Source organism: Saccopteryx leptura, chromosome 1 (genome assembly GCF_036850995.1).
Source record: "Saccopteryx leptura isolate mSacLep1 chromosome 1, mSacLep1_pri_phased_curated, whole genome shotgun sequence".
NCBI lineage: Eukaryota > Metazoa > Chordata > Mammalia > Chiroptera > Emballonuridae > Saccopteryx > Saccopteryx leptura.
Genome location: NC_089503.1, coordinates 209,286,610 through 209,310,352, shown reverse-complemented (window position 1 = coordinate 209,310,352; position 23,743 = coordinate 209,286,610). Strand labels below are relative to the sequence as shown.

The 23,743-nt window shown below is 38.4% G+C and overlaps 1 protein-coding gene across 2 annotated transcripts; it reads left to right on the top strand.

The window, feature by feature from the left end:
* The first annotated feature begins 11,568 nt into the window (after nucleotides 1-11,568).
* On the top strand, nucleotides 11,569-23,631 carry PCDH18 (protocadherin 18). Of its 2 annotated transcripts, none has more exons than XM_066385217.1 (4): nucleotides 11,569-14,526; nucleotides 15,333-15,418; nucleotides 15,509-15,672; nucleotides 21,675-23,631. In XM_066385217.1, the coding sequence occupies exons 1-4, from the start codon at nucleotides 12,049-12,051 to the stop codon at nucleotides 22,340-22,342; spliced, it is 3,396 nt and encodes a 1,131-aa protein (XP_066241314.1). In that variant the 5' UTR covers nucleotides 11,569-12,048; the 3' UTR covers nucleotides 22,343-23,631. The 2 variants fall into 2 exon arrangements, with proteins under 2 accessions (XP_066241314.1, XP_066241306.1); XM_066385209.1 differs by having other exon boundaries at nucleotides 15,330-15,418.
* Nucleotides 23,632-23,743: the final 112 nt, after the last annotated feature.

Genomic DNA, 23,743 nt, shown 5'->3' with positions numbered 1-23,743 from the left:
TCATCTAAATGTAAAACTCCTAAATTTGCCCTCTTTATTACATTTGGGGTAGAGATTTGCTACAGTGTTTTCTTGCTCAGGGGGGCAGGGACTTTCCAATATGCTTTCATGTTTCAATGAGAATCTTTTTGGAAATTAAATTCCAAAATTTAGAGAATATTGGCTATAATTGATTAGTTTATTTTAACTAAATTAACTTACCCAAAATAAATACTCGGTAATAAAGAGGCACAATGTTGTTACAAATGGTAGCCTGCTATGTGTGTTAGAGGAAATAGACATTATTGTTAATGAAGGGCTAGCAATTCTCCTCAGTTTTGTCTCAACTGAAACATCTCCTATACAATTAATTTGCATTTATTACGTGAAAAGTATGCAAACTCTTTATTTCCTTTTTAGGATGGTAAAGGAAAGAAAAGTATACATATTTCCAGAGAACAGCTATATAGCTACAGATATATATTCTATTAATCATTTATTTACTTTATTTTATAAAATTTCACTTATTCATGATAAAGCTTGCTATTTGACAGAATACTTTAAATCTTTCATTTTCCTTGTAAAAGGAAGCATCCCACAATTTGATTGCTCCTAGCATTCTATAAATTCTAGATTGTTCTTTATCAAATGTGTTTCAGCTGGTAGATGGTAACTGTGAAGTGAATAATTTCCCATAAATTCTAAATAAATAAGCAACAGGACACTGAAGTTTTAATTAACCTAAATGTATTTATTAACACAAAATTCTTTATACATGATTGATGCTAATATTCAATAAACATTTAGTTAAGCTTAACATACTATGTTAAAAGTTCCTTTCACATAAGTTTTAATATAATCTAAATTAGCTTAAAATAGTGCAAATTTGATTTTCATTATTTAAGTGAAGGCTCATACTTCTAAATCATGTTAGATTTCCATTACACTTTTAGGAATTTCCTCTTAAGTGTAAGCACTAGTTTATATATACTGGAATGCTCCTAGTTGGAAAAAAGTGGTTGAATAAATGAGATATTTGTTAGGAGTATCCAGAAGTATTTTACATGAAATGGATTTCAACATGAACACAAAAGATTCGATCATCAGCAATGGATTTTTTTTTTTTTTTTTTTAGAGACAGAGATAGATAGGGACAGACAGACAGGAATGGAGAGAGATGAGAAGCATCAATAATCAGTTTTTTTGTTGCAACACCTTAGTTGTTCATTGATTGCTTTCTCATATGTGCCTTGACCGTGGAGCTACAGCAAACCAAGTGATCACTTGCTGGAGCCAGTGACCTTCGGTCCGAGCTGGTGAGCTTTGCTCAAACCAGATGAACCCACGCTCAAGCTGGCAACCTCGGGGTCTCAAACCTGGGTCCTCCGCATCCCAGTCCAACGCTCTATCACTGCACCACTGCCTGGTCAGGCTCGGCAATGGACTTTTGATCACATTTCAATTTTTATTCTAAACCCTGAGCTAGAAATAATTAAGGATAAATGCACAACCTACCAAAGATTTGCTTTACCTCACCACTGCACGAAATATCAGCGTGACAAAAACATAAAGCAGACTTACCATATATATACTGGACGGATGCAAAACACTCAGCCAGATATCCCTAAGAATACAGATATGTACAAATATATGTATACATAATAACTATGAAATATTTTTGCCTGAAGATAGAGCTTTTCTAAAAGAACCAGAGATCTTTCTGCGAAGTAGTCCCTCCTTAATGAAAACTCTACTGCTTAAATGGAGGACAGGGTGATAAGTGATATAAAACACTGGATCCAAAGATGTTACAAATTTCTTCGTGGTTCGGACTCGTGAGGCAAAAGACACACCAGGTTTTATATACACCAGGCAGAGGGCTGAAACTCTTACGCAAAATCAGCCCTGAAAAACAGCACCTCTGCATATTTATTGAGTTCCAAAAGCCATAGCTCAGCAATTAAAACTAGAAAGTTACACAAGCCTTTTTCCCATCCATTTCATCCCCATCCCTGCATGTCTACTGTTTCTTTTCATGAACACGGACACAAGAAGAGTCAGAGTCTCAGAGCTGGGTGGTAAATCAGGTGTAGGTTCAGGATCACGTACAGATCTATTACCTTTAAATCTGTATCCTTGTAAAAAAAACCAAACTTTTTTTTCTTCTCCTTTACTATTATTTTTTACAATAGAGAGTCAAGCTTGAGCTTCTATTTTTAAACAATGTGGTTCATGTCCTATACATATAGGTAATCACTCAACTCCTGTTGTATAATTTTCTAATTTTGTGCCTTCTTCCATAGGTGCTAAGGGATCTCTATCATCAAAAGTTCCTAGAAGCCAATTAGAGTCATTAACAGAAATAGGAACAGCACTGTCTTCCCAATGATTAGCTCTGCTTAATGGAGAACTAGGAATGCATGCCTAATAACTAAAATTTTCAGCTTTACTTATCAGAATTGTTACCAAAGCAATCATTGCTAAAAACAGATTAGTAGCATTTTGTTCTTTACTAGTAGCTTGTAGTATTTTTTTTTTACCCTCAAGGGTCAGCTTTTTAAATTGACCCCAACTTGATATTTTAGTCTTTTCAATACCAAGCATCGGCACCTTTAAGATTCTTCCTCCGAAGTTCAGTGTTTCCATCTTGGCAATGGGCAGATATGGAAAGAATTTATTTTTCTTATTCATGTTGTTAGTTTAATTCTGCAAGCAGGGATTTAAAGGACTTCACAGGATTCTGCAATGACACAAGCAAACCTTCTTTCCTAATGTTGCACTATACCAGGTACTCATTGATGTAATTTATTTTTATAATGCACAGGTTGATTAATCTTGGAACTATTATTTTTTGTCCAGTGTCTGTTTGCAGCTGTAAAATTATCTTCTCTTGTATTTAAAAAAATTAAAGTAAATAAAGCTTTGTGTAACATAATTCTAGGGGATAATCTCCTTCCTTCTCCCCCTTTTTCTTTAAGGAACATATTTTTTAAAGTGCGATTACTGCACTCAGTAATCACTTATCCTTGTGGAAGTAATGCAAACTTAGTAAGAATAGTTAGTTCTGCTTATTGTTATAGACACAACAGCTAACATTTCTAGAAACAGAGTTAAGGATGTTTTTGAAGTCTTGTTCCTAATTAAAACATTTTTTGCCCCCTGATTAAGTTTGTTTAGTTGCCCCTAAGTAGGCAGTTCAGCTTTTTGTGTTGTAGTTGTCTTAATTCTTATTTCTCTAATAACCTTTGGCTAGGCTTAGTCTCTATTTCTTCTTCTGACGACTCATACCGAGGCTTCAATCTTCTGGAAGGTATCTACTGCTCTCTCATGTCTGTGGAGATAAGAGTAAATCCTCACCCCTATATTTTGCCTACATTGCTGTTGTAAATTAGTAAACTGTCCCTGTCTAAAAGTTCATCTTGTGTAATATTAACAGAAAGGTTAGCGTTAGCATTCTGATTAGCTTAAATACAAGCCTGGTTCTCCTACTAAGTCATAAATTGTAACTATTCCACTTTTGAAAGAACAGTCCGAGCTAACATCTCTAAATTTTTTGAGATAAAACATTCAGAGTCCGCAAAGGAGGATAGCAGGTCCTGCATATAAGGACAGTTACTTCTATACTGGGAGCAAATCGTTTTTAACTCTTTAAGAGTTTTGACAGGGATTTGGTTATACTGAGTATAAAAACCTCTTTGTTAGAAAGTTTAGACTGTAATTTTAAAAGTTGCTCCTTGAATTATTTACAAGATAAATGTTTTTCTTCATCAGAGACCAAATGACCCTTGATATCTTCCCATTGTAAAAAAAAAATCTTAGAGTTTTGTTAGGGACTTTCCCTGAGCCATGTAGCTTAGTGACTACTACTTAAGTGGGCCAGGAAGAAAACCAATGTTGCTTAGTAATAACAGATGCATTAGCTTCTATATCTAAAAGTCTTTTGTACTGTTAAGTTTATTTTAGGTCATCAGAGGAGGCAAATTCCCACTCTCCTTGGGAACCCCCTTTTTTTTCAGGATGTGACCTTACAAGCAGCCAACTGCCTGAAGCAGCTTGAGATAAATTCTTAAAATGACTTAATTTTACTTAAGTCCTTAGTTTTACAGATCTGAGCATGTCTTTACACACAAACAATTTTCAGCACAGAAACACAAGTATAACACATAACTTTGATTAATCCTAATACTTTGAATACACCATACAATGCATTAACCAAATTAGCAAGTCTTAAGGATCTATATTATATTCAATTTAAATTTAAATGAGCACTCCTTATAAGGTTTAATTTTAAAACAAAAATATATGAATAAAACTATTTTTTCAATATAAGAGCCAGCATTTCCAATTTTTGCATGCAAGAACTTAATTTGGGCCTTAAAAATTACATTTTAGACAACATCAAACAAAAACTAAACAAAAATTAGAATCAGACAAACCAGACCAGACAAACCAAAGAGAAACCCGGGATTTCAGAGTACAGTCAGACTTAAAAGATGCCTGCCTGATTTTAATCAGGGCATTTTCTGACAGAGACTAAGGATGGATGAAACTAATCAAAATCTCCCGAGAAGAAAATAAAACTCATTGGCCACTAAGAGATTTTGTAATCAGATCCACCAGGAGTCACTCATCTACATTTCCAGGCAAAGAACAAAAAAGAAACAAAATAATAACTCAGAAGATCGTAGCTAAAACATTAAAGAAAATCAGTAAGCATTCTCCATTTTCTAGATTTTTTTCTTCATTACAAAGACTGGAGAATTTTAAGGACATCATGATTCTTCTATATGTCCTAATTCTAATTGAGTTTGTACCAGTTGATGTAATGCTTCAAGCTTCTCTCCTTTTAACAGTTACTGCTCAACCTATATCAATATCAGACTTTACCTGATGAACTAGAGACCATGAGGATTCAGAATCTGACTGTAATGGCTGCAAAGCTAAAGAAATTAAATTACAAAGAGACCAAATAGAAAGAATAGTGTCTCCTTGTTGATGATCATGCCATAAAGCTCTCATTACTTGGTTCCAGATTTTTAAACTTAAAGCAGTTTTTCCTTGTAGCTGAAACCAGTAACAATGCTTTCTTATATTTTTAATTAATAACTTAATATTTTTACTATTTACAGTTACACCATAACCCTCTAATAATGTTTGCAGTAGTTTAACATATTTTGGGAACTCCACTGAGGAATTGGTGTGAGAATTCCCCATCACTCTGCCTAGGATTCACTTACCTACAGAGCAGTCTTATACCCCCTTCAGTCTTATGTTCACAAGACTGCAACCTCTGACTTCTTCGAGCCCCCGTGTCGCGAAATTGTGCCTCACGTTGGACGCCAGATGTTACGAATTTCTTCATGGTTCAGACTCGCGGGACACACCAGATTTTATATACACTGGGCAGAGAGCTGAAACTCTTATGTGGAATCAGCCCCAAGAAACAGCACCTCTGCATATTTATTGAGTTCCAAAAACCATAGCTCAGCAATTAAAACTAGGAAGTTACACAAGCCTTTTTTCCATCTGTTTCACCCTGCATGTCTACTGTTTTTTTGTTTTTGTTTTTGTTTTTCATGAACAAGGACACAAGAGTAGTCAGTCTCAGAGCTTATCAATCACAAAGTACATCTTGTTCATGCAGGCATTCCTTCAAGAATCCTGCGCATATGCACTTGAGTAACCCAGGCCAGTGTCTCTCCATGGCCAACACACTCCTAGATCTCCTGTTTCCAATTAATCCTTGCTCTTCAGTTAACTGCCCTTTATACTGGTGCAGAGTCATCTCCTACATAGAGAGAAGGTTCATTTCCTTTCACTTTCTTATATTGCTTCTACTTATATACTTGAATGAATCGTATCTAAACCTTGGCCCTTTCTATGATAATCTTCACCATATGCCAATTGTCTAAACTGCCCCAAGAAGCCAGATCTCACAGCATATAAGACGTGAGTCCCATCGTGTTAGGATTTCTATCACTATAGAGTCAATTAGATTACTTTTCATAGTAATGTCTCTCAAACTTTATGTGCGTAGGAGTCAGCCAAGGATATTATTAAAATAAGGAGTCTACTGGAGCATGTCTGCAGTGCTATCTGAGAGCCTACATTTCTAACAAGCTTCCAGATCCTGCCCACCCTGCTGTTCTATGGACCATACACTGTGTAGCAATGCTTTTAAGGTAAGAACTCAGACTCAACTCACTTGAGGCCATACCACTCCTGTAAGTCTCTCAGATCTACTCAGCAGCAAAATTTGAGAACACAATTTATAGACCCAGTTTTCTGTATCAAGACACTGCCCCAAGGAAAAGGAATTTAAATGACTATACTGGTTCAGATGATTATTAGGACCGAGAACAACCTTTGATCCAGTTGAACTTTAGAGTAGGCGCCCAGTATGTGCTCATTTTCAGAATGTTAGATCTTAGGTGCCTGCCTTAGTCTTTCCATTATAACCTCCAATTCCATAAGCTACTGGATCAAAAGGCTTGAAGTCCTAAAATGCACAGCAGCTCCCATGCATACCCTACATGGAGTCTCAGTTGATTGCCTGTTGCTAGAGCCAAAGTCACTGGCTGGAACTTGGTGTCCTACTTTTGGCAGGACATCCCAGGTACTGATTTCCCATTCAGACAGAATGAACCTAGCACCCATCACTGTATTTCATGGATTCCAACTCTCCTGGACCCCAGTGATACCACCTCCTGGCATCTGCCCATCCAGCTGTGTTCCCCCCCTGGGGAAATATAAGCCATTTCATTTTGACCAAAATTCTACTAACATCTACTTCTATCCTAAAAATCTAAGGATAATTTAGAATCCATTCTCATTTCCCAACCATTGACCTTATGTTGATAATGTTGTTCTAAGAAAGGGTTTGTATTGTTCAGTGATTTTTCATTATTATATTCATGAATAGATTAGGAAATGGAACACAGGGAGAACATAAAAACGTGTAATATGATTGATATAAAAGGTCTCATAGTGCTTTTTTAAAATGAAAATCTTACTTGATAAGTTTTATCTCTTCTTGTCATTGCCAATATATCATATCAAATTACATCTTTTTGTCTTCCCAATATAGTGTGACATGGTATGAAAAAAAATTTATCTCACAGCATTTGAGAACAGGCAAATACCAGATGTGTATCTAACACAATATATAAGAGAAAATAAAGCACTTGGTATAGACTTCCTTTAACTGTCTTATTAAATGTGTTCCCATGGTTTAGAGTCTAGAGGTATACTTAAGTAGAGCTGATCAATCTTTTCAAATTTTCTTTAGCGAACCAGCATGTTTTCAGTATCATTATAGATCAGTGTTGTTCGTTTTGTCGATTATGTTTCAAAGGTGACCTTCATAAATCAAAACTGGGGAAAGTTTCATCTTCCCAGCATATAATTATATAAGCATCTAAACCAAGAGTTTGAAAAGCAAAAAGGATGGTGAATATACTTCACTTTTTCCTTCCTTCAGTGGATGGTAGGGAGAAAGAGATGCACAGAGAACAAGGAAAGGAAACGAACCCTGGGCCAGCTTTTGTGGAATGCTCCCAATTAAAGGGAAACTTCATTTCATTACACTTTATTGCACTTTACAGATATTCCTTTTTTTTTAAAACACATTGAAGGTGTGTGGCAACCCTGTGTCACACAAGACTATCAGAACCATTTCTTCCAACAGGCTCAGATAATGGTTAGCATTTTTTACAAAGAAATTATTTTTAATTATGGTATATACATCTTTTTAGACATAATACTCTACCACACACAATAATCTACAGTACAGTGTAAATATAACTTTTATATGTGCTGGGAAACCACAACACTTATGTGACTTGCTTTTTTGTGATAGTCACATTATTGTGGTTGTCAGGAACTAAACCCATATCATTTCTGAGTTACTATTCCCAGAGGACCAGACAGACTTGGAGAACTTGACTTATCCAGGATTCCACAGCTAACACCAGGTGGTACCTGCACTCACATGTGTGTTAGCTCATATAAAAAGTCAAACTTTTTGTCTTAAACAGTTCTGGTGTGCTGGTATTTCTTAACTGTACCAACCTTTTTCTGGTAAAACTTTGGCTGTTGTACATAATTTTCCAAGACACATTGCGATTATTTAGACTTGTTACAGACACATGGTGTCAAGTAGGACCATGAGTTCCCCAACAGGCCATTTCACAACAAATACTATGAGGAATGGTTACAGGTTGCAATGTGATGTTAGTTTACAAGAAGACTGTGGCATCTCATACTATTCTTTTGATGATCGGGAAGATATGATATGGTCAAATGGATGTGAATATTTATTCTTCTGCCTGTTTTCGTATTTCATATGCTCTAATGATATACAAATTAGTAATTAGAAATTTTAAAACAAAACACACAATTGTTTTAAAAAAAATTTTAGTGACTTTAATTTTGAATTCCACTATCAAACAAACTCAAACAAACAAAACCACCCTTCTTTACATCTTGGAGAAACATTTGCACTTGGCAATTGTGTCTTACATTTTCCTTCCTCTTCAGTAGAAATAAAGACATTGAAGATTTGGAAATATAAAGATTCATTTTTTTTAAAAACAGGATTAATCAAAACAAATGGCATAAGAAAAGTGTTACTAGAGGTGACAGGATATATTGCAAATGCCAGCTGGTATATCTCGTCTCTAGGTTTACCAATTGCCAACCAATTTAAGCTAAAGTAGTAAAAGGAGCTCTGTGGATTTAAAAATAATAATAAAAAGGATGAAAGTAGCTAAGATTTTTCAAGATTCCCTTCCAGGGGCTAAGGAGAACTTTGTTCTGGTGCCTAATTGCACCTGGAATGTCACAGTTCTCCTGGGGTAGAACTATCTCCATATCATTGGTGGATGAGCTTCAAGGAACATTGATTCAATTCTTCTTCCCTGGGTATTTGAGAAGCTGTTTGAGAGGGTCTACCCTTTCTTTCAAACTTTGTAAAATTCTAGAAGAAGGAGAAAGTTCAATGAAATCACTATTAGATGACAACCTACAGGAGTATATCGGCCTTTCTCCCCTAATAGAAGCCCTTTCACAAAATAGCAAATTATATGAAGGAGAAGTTTTTTGTTTGTTTGTTTTAATTTTCTTTTCAGGGCTACCAAATAAGGATATTTTGAATAGCTGCAACTAATCAAAACTGCAGAGGAAAGAGTTATTTTCTACTCTATGCTTTTTGAAAACAAGGTTGAAGAACAAGAGTACTGTCATATATGCTCAGGATAAGTCAGAAGCACAATACTATCAAGTAGGCATGTGTTATTTCTCCCGGAGAGATTGGCAAGATGCACATGAAATGATATTTGATGAGGATTCTATCGTAAGTGAAAAATACCATCCTCCATCAAAAGATTCCAAGCTCTTCAAAGACTTACCCAGAGAAAAACATTCTTTATGGATATATGTATTAATTTACAACCTATTTTAAATATTTCAGCAAGTTACTTGGAACTCTTTCATATTGATTAATTCTGTTCAAGCTCACTGTCAGAAATAAAAGGTTTTAAAAAATATTTCTACTTTTTAAGCATTAGGAAAAATGTTGTCTGCATTAAGGTAATCAAAATCAGGTTCATTTTTGGGGGAGGTGATAGACTTATTAAACCCACAGAACTCACCTAGAACTAATGAAATTAGATTACCTTTAATTCTCACCCCAACTTTGAATAGTCTCTAAACCTGTCTTTGCTCTTTTGGTGTTTGCAAAAAGGTTTACTAAAGCCTGAATTGATATAATTATTGGCTCAGATTGTTAGAGATATCTAGGCCAGATGGTTTCAGGGTTCTGAAGTCCTAGTTGCTGTGGTAGTTTTCCTAGTTTGCCTATAGGGTTTGGGGATCAGCCATTTGAAAGGGCTACAAACGTGTAAAACAGTATTATCCATGGGGGCAGAATGTTCATTGGCATGACCCAGTACTAAATGCATTCATTATAGGCATTTCTATTCTACACAATTTGCCACACAGCACTGGTTTCTGGAGGGGGAAAAAGACAATGGCTTATAAAATGCCTTTGAATGCCTAAGAAGAAGGAGAGTTCATGCTGAGACGACTCTGCTTTCTTTTTTGGAAAGAACCTTCTCAGTGACTTTAGTTGAGCTATGCTGAGAGTTAGCAAAGTGGAAAAATCAGAAAATTACTTTTTAAATATGTTTCTGGGGGGCAAAATAGAGAGTGGGAGAAAATAAATGGTAAAAAGTGACAGCAAGATTATGGGAAATAGTAAATATGCAAGTGGAGGAAGACAGCTGAGGAATAATGCAAGAGATATAAAAAAAAAAATAACCCAGCAAGAATACAGCCACGATGATAAACTTAAAAGGAATTGCAGAGTAGAAAGAACATCATAAATAATCATATTTTCAAATAAGAATACCATATCAGTTTCTGTGACCTGGAGAGAGCCCAGCCTCCCCGATAGCTTGCTAGCATTTTGATGCACACAAAATGCAATTTTCAGCTCAGGCAGTTTATTCTTTAATGTAAACAAGCTTTGGGTTTTTTAAAAAAATACATAGCTGAAAAGTGTTTTTCCTAAATAATACATACATTATATAAAAAAATTGACTCGTGCAGTATTGAGTTTGTGTCCCCCAGTATTCATTGTGAAGACCCACTGTGTGTGTGTGTGTGTGTGTGTGTGTGTGTGTGTGTGTGTGTGTAGTACTTTTTGGTGAAAATTGGCATGCTAAAGCATGAAATGTCTTTTACCTAAGGTAAACAGGATTTTTTTTGCTTGAAGTACAAGACAAAGAAATATCATAGCCAGTTTTGCCCAAACTCAGGGAAAGAAGTGATGTAAGGTAGAAAGGAGTATATGGTTCATTAGTTTGAAATCCTAAGGTGTTCTTTTAAACCTAGCTCATTATAAAAAATCGAGAGTAAAAACATAACCTTTTTCTTGTCGTCAAAAGCTAAAGATGAGAGGAAAACAGAGAATGAAACATTCTCGCTGGCTCTGTTCTTGAAAGCACAGCCCCAAGAAAATCCGCTTGGGCTCAGGGAAGGAGAAAGCCCCAAGTATTTACGAGGGGGCGGGGGCAGGAGGCGGGCTGAGAAGTCTAATTAGAAGCAAGTTTTCAAATTTTATTAAATCCCTCCACCGACAAAATGCACTTAGTGGTATTTTAAGTTAAACCAGTACTTAAAGACTATGAAAAGCAAGATGATTACATGTTTGTGGAAGTAGAAAGGGCAATTAAGAAAACCAGAACAGTTTTAAATGCCGTATAAACACAGGCGACCAGAAGTTGATTTAAAGTTGTTTTTTTTTTCTTTTTTTTCTTTTCCATCTGTAATTTGTCTCCCCTTTGTCGTGGCACGCTCAGAGAAAGTGAATGCAGGAGATGGAAGGGAGGAGGGAGCGGGGAGGGGAGGGGAGGGAGGCGCCGGAGGAGCTGCTTCCCACCCTCGGCTGGCTCCCGCGCCCCCAGCCCCCGCCTTCCTCCTGCGGGTCCTCCTCCGGGTCCTCCTCCCGCTCCCACCCTTCTCCGTCGCCCGCCCTCACTTTGGAGACTCCATCAGCTTTTGATTTGGAAGCACGCTGATTGGCTGGAAGCGGTTCAACACTCGCCGGGCAAAAGCGCTTTGTCTGAGTTGAAGTGAAGTTGTACAGATTTTAGACCCGAGTCAGCAATCACGGGTGTTTAGTCTGCAGCCGCGCAGGGGAAGGGAGGAAGGATCGCGCGGGGAGGCTCCGCCGCAGACCCCGCCGGCTCCCTGCCCTGGATGGATGCCGGCGACACGCAGGGAGGACCGCGGAGGTGACACTCGCCTTCTGCCTGCAGAGCGGACCCACAGCCCGGCCGAGGCGAGGGCTGGACTCCATGCCGACGGCATCTGGAAGTCGCGACACGGTGTGTATAAAACAAAAGTTTGCGAGCTGTGAATTGCTGCTGTGTTATTAAGAGCCTCTTGCAAGTTTCAAGTACCAAAGGTAGCTTAGCTTTTAAGTTGCCAAAGGAAGTTGGGGGAAATTGCTTTGCCGTTGCAACTCGCTTTTGTGAGAGGAGCCTCCTCAACAGACCGAGGTGCCAGATGAATGCTAAAATGCACTTTAGATTGGTTTTTGCCGCCCTGATGGTGTCTTTCGACTCTGGTGTGTTGGGCAAGAATTTGAAATACAGGATATATGAGGAGCAGAGGGTTGGATCAGTAATTGCAAGACTATCAGAGGACGTGGCTGATGTGTTAGTGAAGCTACCGTACCCTTCTACGGTGCGATTTCGAGCCATGCAGAGGGGCAATTCTCCTCTCCTGGTAGTCAATGAGGATAATGGGGAAATCAGCATAGGGGCGAAAATTGACCGGGAACAACTATGCCAGAAAAACTTGAACTGTTCCATTGAGTTTGATGTGATCACTCTACCCACGGAGCATCTGCAGCTCTTCCATATTGAAGTTGAAGTGCTGGATATTAATGACAATGCCCCCCAGTTTTCGAGATCTCTCATTCCTATCGAGATATCAGAGAGTGCAGCGGTTGGGACACGTATCCCTCTGGACAGTGCCTTTGATCCAGATGTTGGGGAGAATTCCCTCCACACCTACTCTCTCTCTGCCAATGATTTTTTCAGTATCGAGGTCCGGACCAGGACTGATGGCGCCAAGTATGCAGAACTCATAGTGGTCAGAGAGCTGGATCGGGAGCTGAAGTCAAGCTATGAGCTCCAGCTCACTGCCTCAGACATGGGGGTGCCTCAGAGGTCTGGCTCCTCCATACTAAAAATAAGCATTTCTGACTCCAATGACAACAGCCCTGCTTTTGAGCAGCAGTCTTATATAATACAACTCTTAGAAAACTCTCCCGTTGGAACTTTGCTCCTAGACCTGAATGCCACTGATCCAGATGAGGGCGCCAATGGGAAAATTGTATATTCCTTCAGCAGTCATGTGTCTCCCAAAATTATAGAGACTTTTAAAATTGACTCAGAGAGAGGACATTTGACTCTTTTCAAGCAAGTGGATTATGAAATCACCAAATCTTATGAGATTGATGTCCAGGCTCAAGATTTGGGTCCTAATTCAATCCCAGCTCACTGCAAGATTATAATTAAGGTTGTGGATGTTAATGATAATAAACCTGAAATTAACATAAATCTCATGTCCCCTGGAAAAGAAGAAATATGTTATATTATTGAAGGGGATCCTGTTGATTCATTTGTTGCTTTGGTCAGGGTTCAGGACAAGGATTCTGGGCTGAATGGAGAAGTAGTTTGTAAACTCCGTGGACATGGTCACTTTAAACTTCAACAGAGTTATGAAAACAACTACATAATCTTGACGAATGCCACACTGGATAGAGAAAAGAGATCTGAATACAGTTTGACTGTAATTGCGGAGGACAAGGGGACACCCAGTCTCTCTACAATAAAACATTTTATTGTTCAAATCAGTGATATTAATGACAATCCACCTCGCTTTCAGAGAAGTCGATATGAATTAGCAATCTCAGAGAATAACTCGCCAGGGGCATTTATCACCACCGTTACAGCCACCGATCCTGATCTTGGAGAAAATGGGCAAGTTACATACACTATTTTGGAGAGTTTTATCCTGGGAAATTCCATAACTACATATGTGACCATTGACCCATCTAATGGAGGCATCTATGCCCTCAGAATCTTTGATCATGAAGAAGTGAGTCAGATAAGTTTTGTGGTCGAAGCAAGAGATGGAGGAAGTCCAAAGCAACTTGTAAGCAATACCACAGTTGTGCTCACCATCATTGATGAAAATGACAACGTCCCTGTTGTCATAGGGCCTGCATTGCGCAATAATACTGCAGAAATCTCCATCCCCAAAGGGGCTGAAAGTGGCTTTCATGTCACCAGAATAAGAGCAATTGACAGAGACTCTGGTGTGAATGCTGAACTCAGCTGTTCCATAGTAGCAGGTAATGAGGAGAATATCTTTCTAATTGATCCACGGTCATGTGACATCCATACCAATGTGAGCATGGACTCTGTTTCCTACACAGAATGGGAGCTCTCAGTTATCATCCAGGACAAGGGCAATCCGCAGCTGCATACCAAAATCCTTCTGAAGTGTATGATCTTTGAATATGGAGAGTCAGTGACAAGTACAGCAATGACCTCAGTAAGCCAGGAATCTCTGGATGTCTCCATGATTATAATTATTTCCTTAGGAGCAATTTGTGCAGTCTTGTTGGTTATTATGGTGCTGTTTGCAACTAGGTGTAACCGAGAAAAAAAAGACACAAGATCTTACAACTGCAGGGTCGCGGAATCAACCTACCAGCACCACCCAAAAAGACCCTCTAGGCAGATTCACAAAGGGGACATTACGTTGGTGCCTACCATAAATGGCACTCTACCCATCAGGTCCCATCACAGGTCGTCTCCATCTTCATCTCCTACCTTAGAAAGAGGACAGATGGGCAGCCGGCAGAGTCACAACAGTCACCAGTCCCTCAACAGTTTGGTGACAATCTCATCAAACCATGTGCCAGAAAATTTCTCATTAGAGCTCACCCATGCCACTCCAGCAGTTGAGGTAAGATCATACGTTGCACCAATTCACTGACTAAGTAGCTGTTAGTGTTCAGAAGTTGTGTGTTAGTTTTGAAGTGTTTCTGTTAAGAAGTAACAATACTAACAATATGCAAACTAAATAGGATGCAAATTACCTTATGTATACTTAGCAAGTATACACATCTGGGCATACTGTTCTAAGTTTTTCTTAAAGAATTTACTTGCATGTACTATGTATAATATTGAAAAATAAATGTGAAGCTCACAAAGGACTATCTGATTAGAATTCCTGTACTTCCAAATTTAAGATACTGGAAGCCAAAAATAAGGGCTTGCTATATTGTCATAGGTATGGTCTCTACTAAAAAAGGGGAAAAATAGCCCAAAAAAACAAACATCAACAGAAAACCCCAAACCCTGAGGCTTCCAGAATCCTATCTCAATGCATGTTTTATTGATTCAGCTTTAGAAAAATTTCTGACGTTATTTTAGCTTACATCTGTTAGAATGTTGTACTACTTTAGAGCATTTCCTATGTATTTTTATAACTGATTGCTTTAAATTGAACTCTAAAATAAAGAAAATCCACCTGTTAATTATGAAGAAGTCAATTTTCAAAAAGAAAACCAGTTGCATTCGATCAGTCACATCTCTCTGGGGTTGTATTCAGTTATTTCTGGTGGCTAGCTGCATAGTCTGCCCCAGTTCAGCACCTGTCACTCTTTACGAGATAGAGAGAAGATGCTCATTGTTTTTCCTTGCTGAAAGCTCGTGAATATTGGGGCGTTTGTTTCCAGGAATCAGTTCTGTCTATTTGGTTTCCAGCAGGTCTCCCAGCTTCTTTCAATGCTTCACCAGGGGCAGTATCAGCCAAGGCCAAGTTTTCGAGGAAACAAGTATTCTAGGAGCTATAGGTATGGATTATCCTTGTTTTGCTTATTAAGTCTCTAAAAAGATGGATGTTAAAGAATAAGAATTATGCATTTCTTAATTTATCTTTCTAGATATGCCCTTCAAGACATGGACAAATTTAGCTTGAAAGACAGTGGCCGTGGAGACAGTGAAGCAGGAGACAGTGATTATGATTTAGGGCGAGATTCTCCAATAGACAGGCTGCTGGGGGAAGGATTCAGTGACCTGTTTCTCACGGATGGAAGAATCCCAGCAGGTAAGGGGGCAGTGACAGATAAATCCTTATTTTCAGGTCTATTACACCTGCCAAGAGAACAGTTTTTCCCCCGCTTCTATTCTCTGTGTCCTCTGCACTCAAGTCTCTATAACCTGCCCACTATGAACAAGGAACATAGACTGAAACCCGTTAAAGTTATTTTCTTAAAAGTCCTGTTAAGCAGTTGGTAGAGGAGGAGTAAGCATGAGAGCTTAATGAGACAAGAAGAAAGGAGTGGGCGGAAGAGGATAGAACACCACACCACGTCCCTGCTCTGCCCACCCCATCCAGTGCTCTTGAGCAACTCTGTGTAAAATTATTGGGTGGCTGTTTTCATTCAGACAGCCTGTTTGGTCCATGGTGGTGAACTGGGCTATAATTTAGCAGACACATTTCCTGTGATGGGAACCAACTCACTGAATCAGAGTTTAAAATATACTAGGGAATGGTATACTTTAATCACTAAAAATAGGAGAGAGAAGACATCTATGTTGGTGGTAAGCATAGACTGTTTCTGGTCACCTTTCATTTTATGTCTGCACTAAAGTGGAAGAGAAACAGAGGTCTGAGAGAGGAATTCCTAAGTGCACAGCTGGATGGGGAAGATCCTAGTAAGTTAGGGGCCACTTTCACCCTTAGAATCCTTCTCTCTAACGGTGCAGCAGAAACTCTCTGAACCGGTGGGTAAAGACTGAGTGCATCATTGAGGTTACCCTGTGACTCAAGACTGTCATATTCAATCAACTCTAAGGAACACGTAAATGTTCCTTTGGCTACCTTTGTTTCTAAATTCTACTGAATGTTGATCTAGTGACTGCCATTTCGTAAATAAAAGGCAGAGGAAAACTGGATTACCCATCTGAGTTCCATCAAACGTCTCTTTTCTAAATACACATCAGTAAGAGGGTTTTGGAAGTAGACATGAGTGAGCTTCACAGGACCACAAAAATTCAGGCGAAATCAGTCAATACAAACTCCAGCTCTCATAGCCAGGCGGTTTGTACATAGTGCAGGCGAGATTTGAACCAATCCCCATCCTCTTGAATACTAATCTTAAGAGTAATATGACATAACAGGTTTTTGCCATTTTTTAAGAAAAATAGGTTGAGAAGCATATTTATTCTTACATTTTAAAACTTACTGCCCTCCATGAAAGTACTCAATGCTGCTTATTTAATTGTTATGATATGAATAGATACCGCATTTCCAGCAGAAATAGTGAATGGAAAGGATTTCTAGTTCCATGAAAGGCTACGATGTACATGAGATTCCATGTTTGCACACTCACCTGTGGTGTCTTTGTTTTTTGGTGTTTTTCTTTTTAACTCATAGATTTCCTTGACCAATATAAAGAGAAAACTCTGAAAATCTACTGGGATATATATGATTTCAGACAACTTGCTGAAAGAGAATCAGTTTTGCTATATTTACCTATGAAATGGAGGTGTGTGTGTGTGTGTGTGTGTGTGTGAGAGAGAGAGAGAGAAAGAGAGAGAGAGAGAGAAATGGCTGAATTCTTTAGTTTCTGACACTACAGAACTCTACTTTTGAATACTTATCCCTAATTTTGAATAATCTAATTTCCCAAATTATACTATTTCATAAAACTAAAAACTATTTTAATCATCATAAGGCCAGTATTTCATTGTGTGTTATTTTGTAGATCATATGAAGTCAATTCATAGATACTTTAATTTAGGAGCATAGTGCAAAAGTGAATGACTACCCCACTTACATAGCCTTGACATTCGTGGGCCTAAATGCTGTCTCCATTCCTTTTAAATTCTGAAATTGTAAAATTCTAATAGCTGATTGTGGTCTAACTTAAAAAACAAATATCAAGACTTCTCTTTCACTCTTCCTTGTGTATTCAAAGTTACCAACACCAGATAGTCATGGCAAGAGAGTTATCTAATGCTTGAGTTAAAGAACTAAAATTAAAGTTAATGTTAAAGAATACAGACATTGGGAAATGGTGAATAGATACAAAGTCTAGATATTAGTGAGTCCTGTTTAGTGAGTGACTGCAGACCTAAGTTATACTTCTTTTCAAAGTTAGAGGCTCCTTTTAATTTATTTTATCATTAATAACACCACTTAATATATAGACAGACTTTAGGAAAGAGTTCCATGTTTATACAATCATACTTAATCCAAGTGTGTAGGGGAGAGCTGTATTGTTGGTGGTTTTGTGGGACAACTGATTGTGTTACAGCAGATACATTACTGCCTAACTTCCCTGCCTTCCTGTGGGGATATCACCAATGATCCATAAAATATTGTAAGCTTTCCTCATGTTTGGGTATCATGGAAAGAAATGTGCATATTGAGTATCTATACAAAGATAACCATCTTTTAATTATGATCATCATTCTGATGACACTTCACCAATTTTCTGTTTATTCACCGTGGCAGCTTCTGCCAGCACATTAGGGTATAAAACTTGTGCTTTGTAAACTTATATTCCCAGGAAATATCCCACATAGAAAAAAACAAAGTCCACATCTGTATGCCATTAACAGAAACCAGTATAGTTTTCGAAAGCATGGATATTTTTAGGGCTTCAGTGTCTTATTCCAACTGTTTTTCTGCAATAAACTGTGATCAAATATAGATTAGGTTATGTTGCATTGCCTGCCAACAGGGTCATTTCTGGTCATTCATTCTACTAATTCCCACAGACATATCCTGCATTCTGAGCAGGAAAATCAGCATACATTTTTGTCTGTTCGTCCGTGTTTGTCAACATACTTTCTTCTTTACTCGTTAAACTTTGAACTATATTACTACCCATCTCCCTGCAAAATCTTTCATTCGGAGTTCTCTTCGTTTTCATAGCTGGTATCCTGGTTCTGACTTGTGTCCTGTGGCTGGTTTCCGTTTAAGCATGCGACATGATATCCTCTCTCTAGTAACCCCTCTCTTTACTAAATCTTTCATAGAGCTCAAACAACTTTTTCATAACATTTTAATTTACCTTTTTTTTTGGTTCAAGATTAATAATTGACTTTTTTTGTCCAGTAACACCTGATGAAACCTACTTATCTTGGCATTCTAAGGCTAGTGAAGTCTACTGCTAGCTTATTAACTCTCATTTTTGGCTTTTTTGTGTGTCTTTTTCAATGGGTGGGACCATCTCCTCCTAGAGCACACTGATCCTTCGCTCATGCACTTTTCTACCTAAATAAACTGGCATCTCTTCCTATTGTCTGTCTAAGTCCTGTTCATCTCTCAATTTCCGTTTTAGATTTCCCTTTAAAAATTCAGCCTCCGTGTCCACTTTTTTTTCTTCCTTTTCTCGACATGCTCTCAGCATCGTATAGTTGGGCACTCTGACTGGGCCTTTAGGGCCTCATTTGCTACCCTAGACTCAGAACTCAATCTGAAAGCATGTGAGGGAAGGGCGTTACCATTGCACTTCACCTGTGAGAGGCACCCAGCACATCACTGATTGATCACTCATTAACTAATGGGCTGGTAGAAGTTAGGCACCTTTATTTTTTTATTTGATACTTGCTCCCTGGCTCCCTATAAGGGTCATACAATGCAGTGACAAAGTTGATAGTGAGGTCCTATGAAAGAAGTTCTCTTCTCCGCTCAGAACTACCCTCCCCCACCCCAGGGGAAACTAAACCACCTGGCAAAGCTTTCAAGGAGGGACAGAGAGAGACACTTGCACCACTTACAGCCAGTCCTGTTCTTTGGACATGGTATGGAACCTCTGTGGCACTGAATTACATGCACACTGAAAATGTTTCAAACAGTTGAGTCTCCAGAGAGAGTTGACAATGTCGGTGAAACCGACGGACGCCCTTGTCAGCATCCCTGCCTTCCAGCTACATTAGTTTTTGCCATCCTTCTCTCCATGGGTCTTTCTGTGTCAAGTTTTCATATTTTCTGAATTTTTAAATTCCAAAAGTTGTGTGTTAAATGATTATTTTAGAATGAAAGCCCCATTTGTTTATTGTGAGGTTGTAAAATATCATTCCCTTCTATGAAAAACAATCCCTGTGACCAAAAACACTTTTGAACATGAACTCTCATTTTAATCACCCAGATTGTGTTTTTTGTTTATATGTTCATTTAGCTTTGGGTCTCTAGAAATTTCATCATGTTCAGAATTCTTAGAAGCTTATGTTATATATTTTTTCTCCCTTTTGTCATTAAACATTAAAATGAAACAAAGTTGATCAAACCATGAAGTCCTTCCCCAGAGTTAAAGGCCAGAAAATAAATAAAGGGATTATCAGGTCTGCTCCTCTTCCTTGTAACAGGATGTGAATAGAACAATATAGACAGGTCTCCTTTCCATTTACAGGGACCTGGGGAACTAAGAAATAAATTCATTACCACTCTGGTAGTCATCTCACTGCTTAGAAAACCTCATGGCTATGAAGGCATTCCAGTTACTTTCATCTTCTTTTGGTTTTGTTCACATTAATTGATAAACAATAGTTGATAAGTATCTCCGAGTTGTAATAATGCATTAAGTGAGTGCATCTAAACATGCTTTTATTCTTAAATCATCCTTTCTCACTTCAACTCAACCTTTCTTCACAGCAAAATCACACAAGGATTCTCGATGTTCACCCTCTTTCTTTGCCCCTCAGGGGTTCCTATGGAATCAGCATTCCCGCTCTCTCTGCATTTTCTCTTCTTCCTTTGTATTTTTAGCTTTTCTAGAAATCAGACCTTATTTCTCACTCACAATACTTGCTCTCATTCTTCTGCATAAATGTCCAGAAGTAGGACTTCTGGATAACATGAAAGGCTTATTTTTAATTTTTTGACTACCTTCCATACTGTTTTTCCATAGTGGTGGCTGAAACATTTTTGCATTTCTAACACAAAGTACAAGGATTCTGTTTCTGCTGATCCTCACCAACCCTTCTTATTTTCTGTTTTCTTATAAGAGCCACCCTGACAGGTTTGAGGTTATGTCTCATTGTAGTTTAAATTGCATTCCCATGATAATTAGAAAATAGTAGTGAAGGCTACTATTTCCTCAATATTTAAGGGTGGCTAATATCAATACAGTTTTCACTCAAATCTAAGATAATTACTTTATATTTTCTGCTTCCTTTCATTTGCTCTAAAATGACAATTGTGATGATAGAGAGACCTAATTGTCATCGAAAGAGATGGGTGAATACACATCTTCGCATTTTCTGGTTGCTATGTAGTTTAGTTATTGCATTTTCCAAATTTAGAGATTTTGTCCTCTTTATTTTTCTGCTTTTCTCATATCATCTACTATTTCTGTGAGTGTGGCCACTTGCATTCCAATAGGGCATCATAACAACTGAAAGAACATACCCGTGGGTTTTTCATATTCTTCATCTTTTGATGACTTTCCCATCTATGTGAATTTCAAACCTTTAAAAGACTTCTTAACAGAGTAACTACAGGTGCTTGAGGATAATTTGCACTGCTATTTTAAATAAATCAATAAATAACCTAGAATATCTTTAAGATTAATAAGTATAATGACCTGATAACTTATTACATTCTCAATGCTTCCATTAAACATAAATAGGTCAGAGAGACCTCACTCTCTAGAGTTACTGAAAGCTCTTATTACTCAAGGGTTATCTGGTAGCCTTATAAAGTTGTGGATTTCACCTTACAACTGTGGTGTTTCTTAGAATTTACCTTCAGCCAATGTTCCATCACCCACACCTTAACCCTTTTTCAGTCATTCTCATGTATAAGTTTTCAACCCATTTTCTCATTACTTTAGTAGCAGAAATGATTTTCCTGGGAAGTATGAGTCATAACCCTCCTTTCCTTAGCTGATGAACAAGAAAAAAAAATATGTAGGCCGGGTCCATAAAACATTCCAATCACATTCATCATCGTAGTTCCTCTCATGTGTAAGATAACGGGTTAGTATCAGGGTAGACCTGTCTCATGCTCTTTCTTAAAACGTTGAGTACCCTTCCCCATCCTCCTGAACCCTGCTGAGTTATAATGACGAACCCCGTTGTTCCCCCTGCGCGCAGCCATGAGGCTGTGCACCGAGGAGTGCAGGGTCCTGGGCCACTCGGACCAGTGCTGGATGCCGCCGCTGCCCTCGCCATCCTCCGACTACCGCAACAACGTGTTCATTCCGGGGGAGGAGTTCCCTGCACAGCCCCAGCAGCAGCACCCGCACCCGGGCCTGGACGATGACCCCCAACCTGCCGACTCCGGGGAGAAGAAGAAGAGTTTCTCCACCTTCGGGAAGGACTCCCCCAGCGAGGAGGACCCTGGCGACAAAAGCACGTCCTCGCTGCTGTCGGAAATGAGCAGCGTGTTCCAGCGTCTCCTGCCTCCTTCCCTGGACACCTACTCTGAGGCCGGCGAGGTGGACCGGTCCAACTCGCTGGAACGCCGCAAGGGACCCGCGCCAGCCAAGACGGGGGGCTACCCGCAGGGTGTGGCCGCCTGGGCGGCCAGCACACACTTCCAAAACCCTGCCCCCAACGCCGGACCGCCCCTGGGCACGCACTCCAGCGTTCAGCCATCCTCCAAGTGGCTGCCGGCCATGGAGGAGATCCCGGAGAATTATGAAGAAGACGACTTTGACAATGTGCTCAACCACCTCAACGATGGGAAACACGAACTCATGGATGCCAGCGAGCTAGTGGCTGAGATTAACAAGCTGCTCCAAGATGTCCGCCAGAGCTAGGAGATGGCAGCCAAGCATATTTTGTCTGGTTTGTTTGCTTGTTTCCATGCCTATGGAAATAGAGGACAGAGGAAACCCTGAAAGAACTGGCATTGCCAAATATTTGCATTTATCATAAATGTGTCTGTGTATATTGAATATTGAATACTGTATTTTCGTATGTACACGATGCAAGTGTGATTATTTTAATCTGTATTTTAAAAATACATTTGTACCTTATATTTATGTGTAATTTAACAGACAAATTTTATTTTTTTACTCCCATGACGACCAACATGTCTTTCCTAATCACGTAGAAAGTAGCCACTGTTCAATTCTGATATGCTATTCAATCGTATAGTATAAAGGCACTGCTTAGATTAGTTATGTTGGGGAAGAAATTGTTATGCTGTAAGAACAACCCCACTAAAGCATTATAGAATTCTTCTATTAAGGGATCCAACCTTTTGTTTCAATACTTTTTTTTAATTTTTAATTAAGCATCAATAAAAATGTTAAACTATTTTATTATTGCTATGATTATTTTTTAACTGTTCTCTGCTAGTTCTGTCGGTTTAACTTTTACAACAAAATGAAAACGTGAGGTGAAATTTCATTTCAGAACTGGGCAGTCTCTTTCACAATGAATGATGAAAACAGGGCTAGAGTCCATTTTCCCTACCTTCCAGGCCCCTGCTATTCCAGGAGGAGATCACACTGGCCTGCTCTTAAGAGTATTTCACCTAAAGTGTTATTGTCTATTTCTAATCAAGGTAAACAATGAATTTCATTCCATTCTTGTAACAGATGAGCTCCAAGAAAATGGAAATCTGTCCTTGAAATGGATAACAGTATGTATTCTAACAGCATGGAGTATTAATGGACAAAGACAATGATGTCAGTATCCCTCCTGGGGTAGTAAATATAATCGATTTATCCTGAAACTGTTCTATTTGAATCTTTCCCTCTCCTCTCACAATACTTGAACATTTTTATCTTTACAATTTTTTTTGCTATAAATATTCACTTTTAGCTTTTGTCTCCAGTGCATGATTTCATATTTTTTGTTTTTATATTTAGTATTAGAACATTTATAAAATTACATTTTTGCTATTGCAATTCTGTTTTATTTGTTGTGTGACAAATGACAAATTATTTATTGTGCTGTTATCTCTGTGTGGAATGCTTTGGTAAAAGAGATCGTTATTATGACTGTTCTCATTTATGACCAAACTTCAATTAATGTTATTTCTATGAATACACTATCTTGATTGTACTCTGCAGAAAATATTACTGTCAATGAAAATAAAAGAAAAAGTAAAGCTATAAAACTGTCCATACATCTGAGTTCTGTTCCTATGTATACGTTCAAAAGCTTTGCATGAAGTATATTCTTTGTGAAAAGATAATTCAGTGTTAGGT

What these genes read in the sequence shown, in the direction of transcription:
- PCDH18 (XM_066385209.1), top strand. Translation starts at nt 12,049, where the DNA reads ATGAATGCTAAAATGCACTTTAGATTGGTTTTTGCCGCCCTGATGGTG. An exon ending in AAGTATTCTAGGAGCTATAG is followed by an intron (nt 15,419 to 15,508) that starts GTATGGATTATC and finishes TTATCTTTCTAG; the next exon opens with ATATGCCCTTCAAGACATGG. An exon ending in GGATGGAAGAATCCCAGCAG is followed by an intron (nt 15,673 to 21,674) that starts GTAAGGGGGCAG and finishes CCCTGCGCGCAG; the next exon opens with CCATGAGGCTGTGCACCGAG.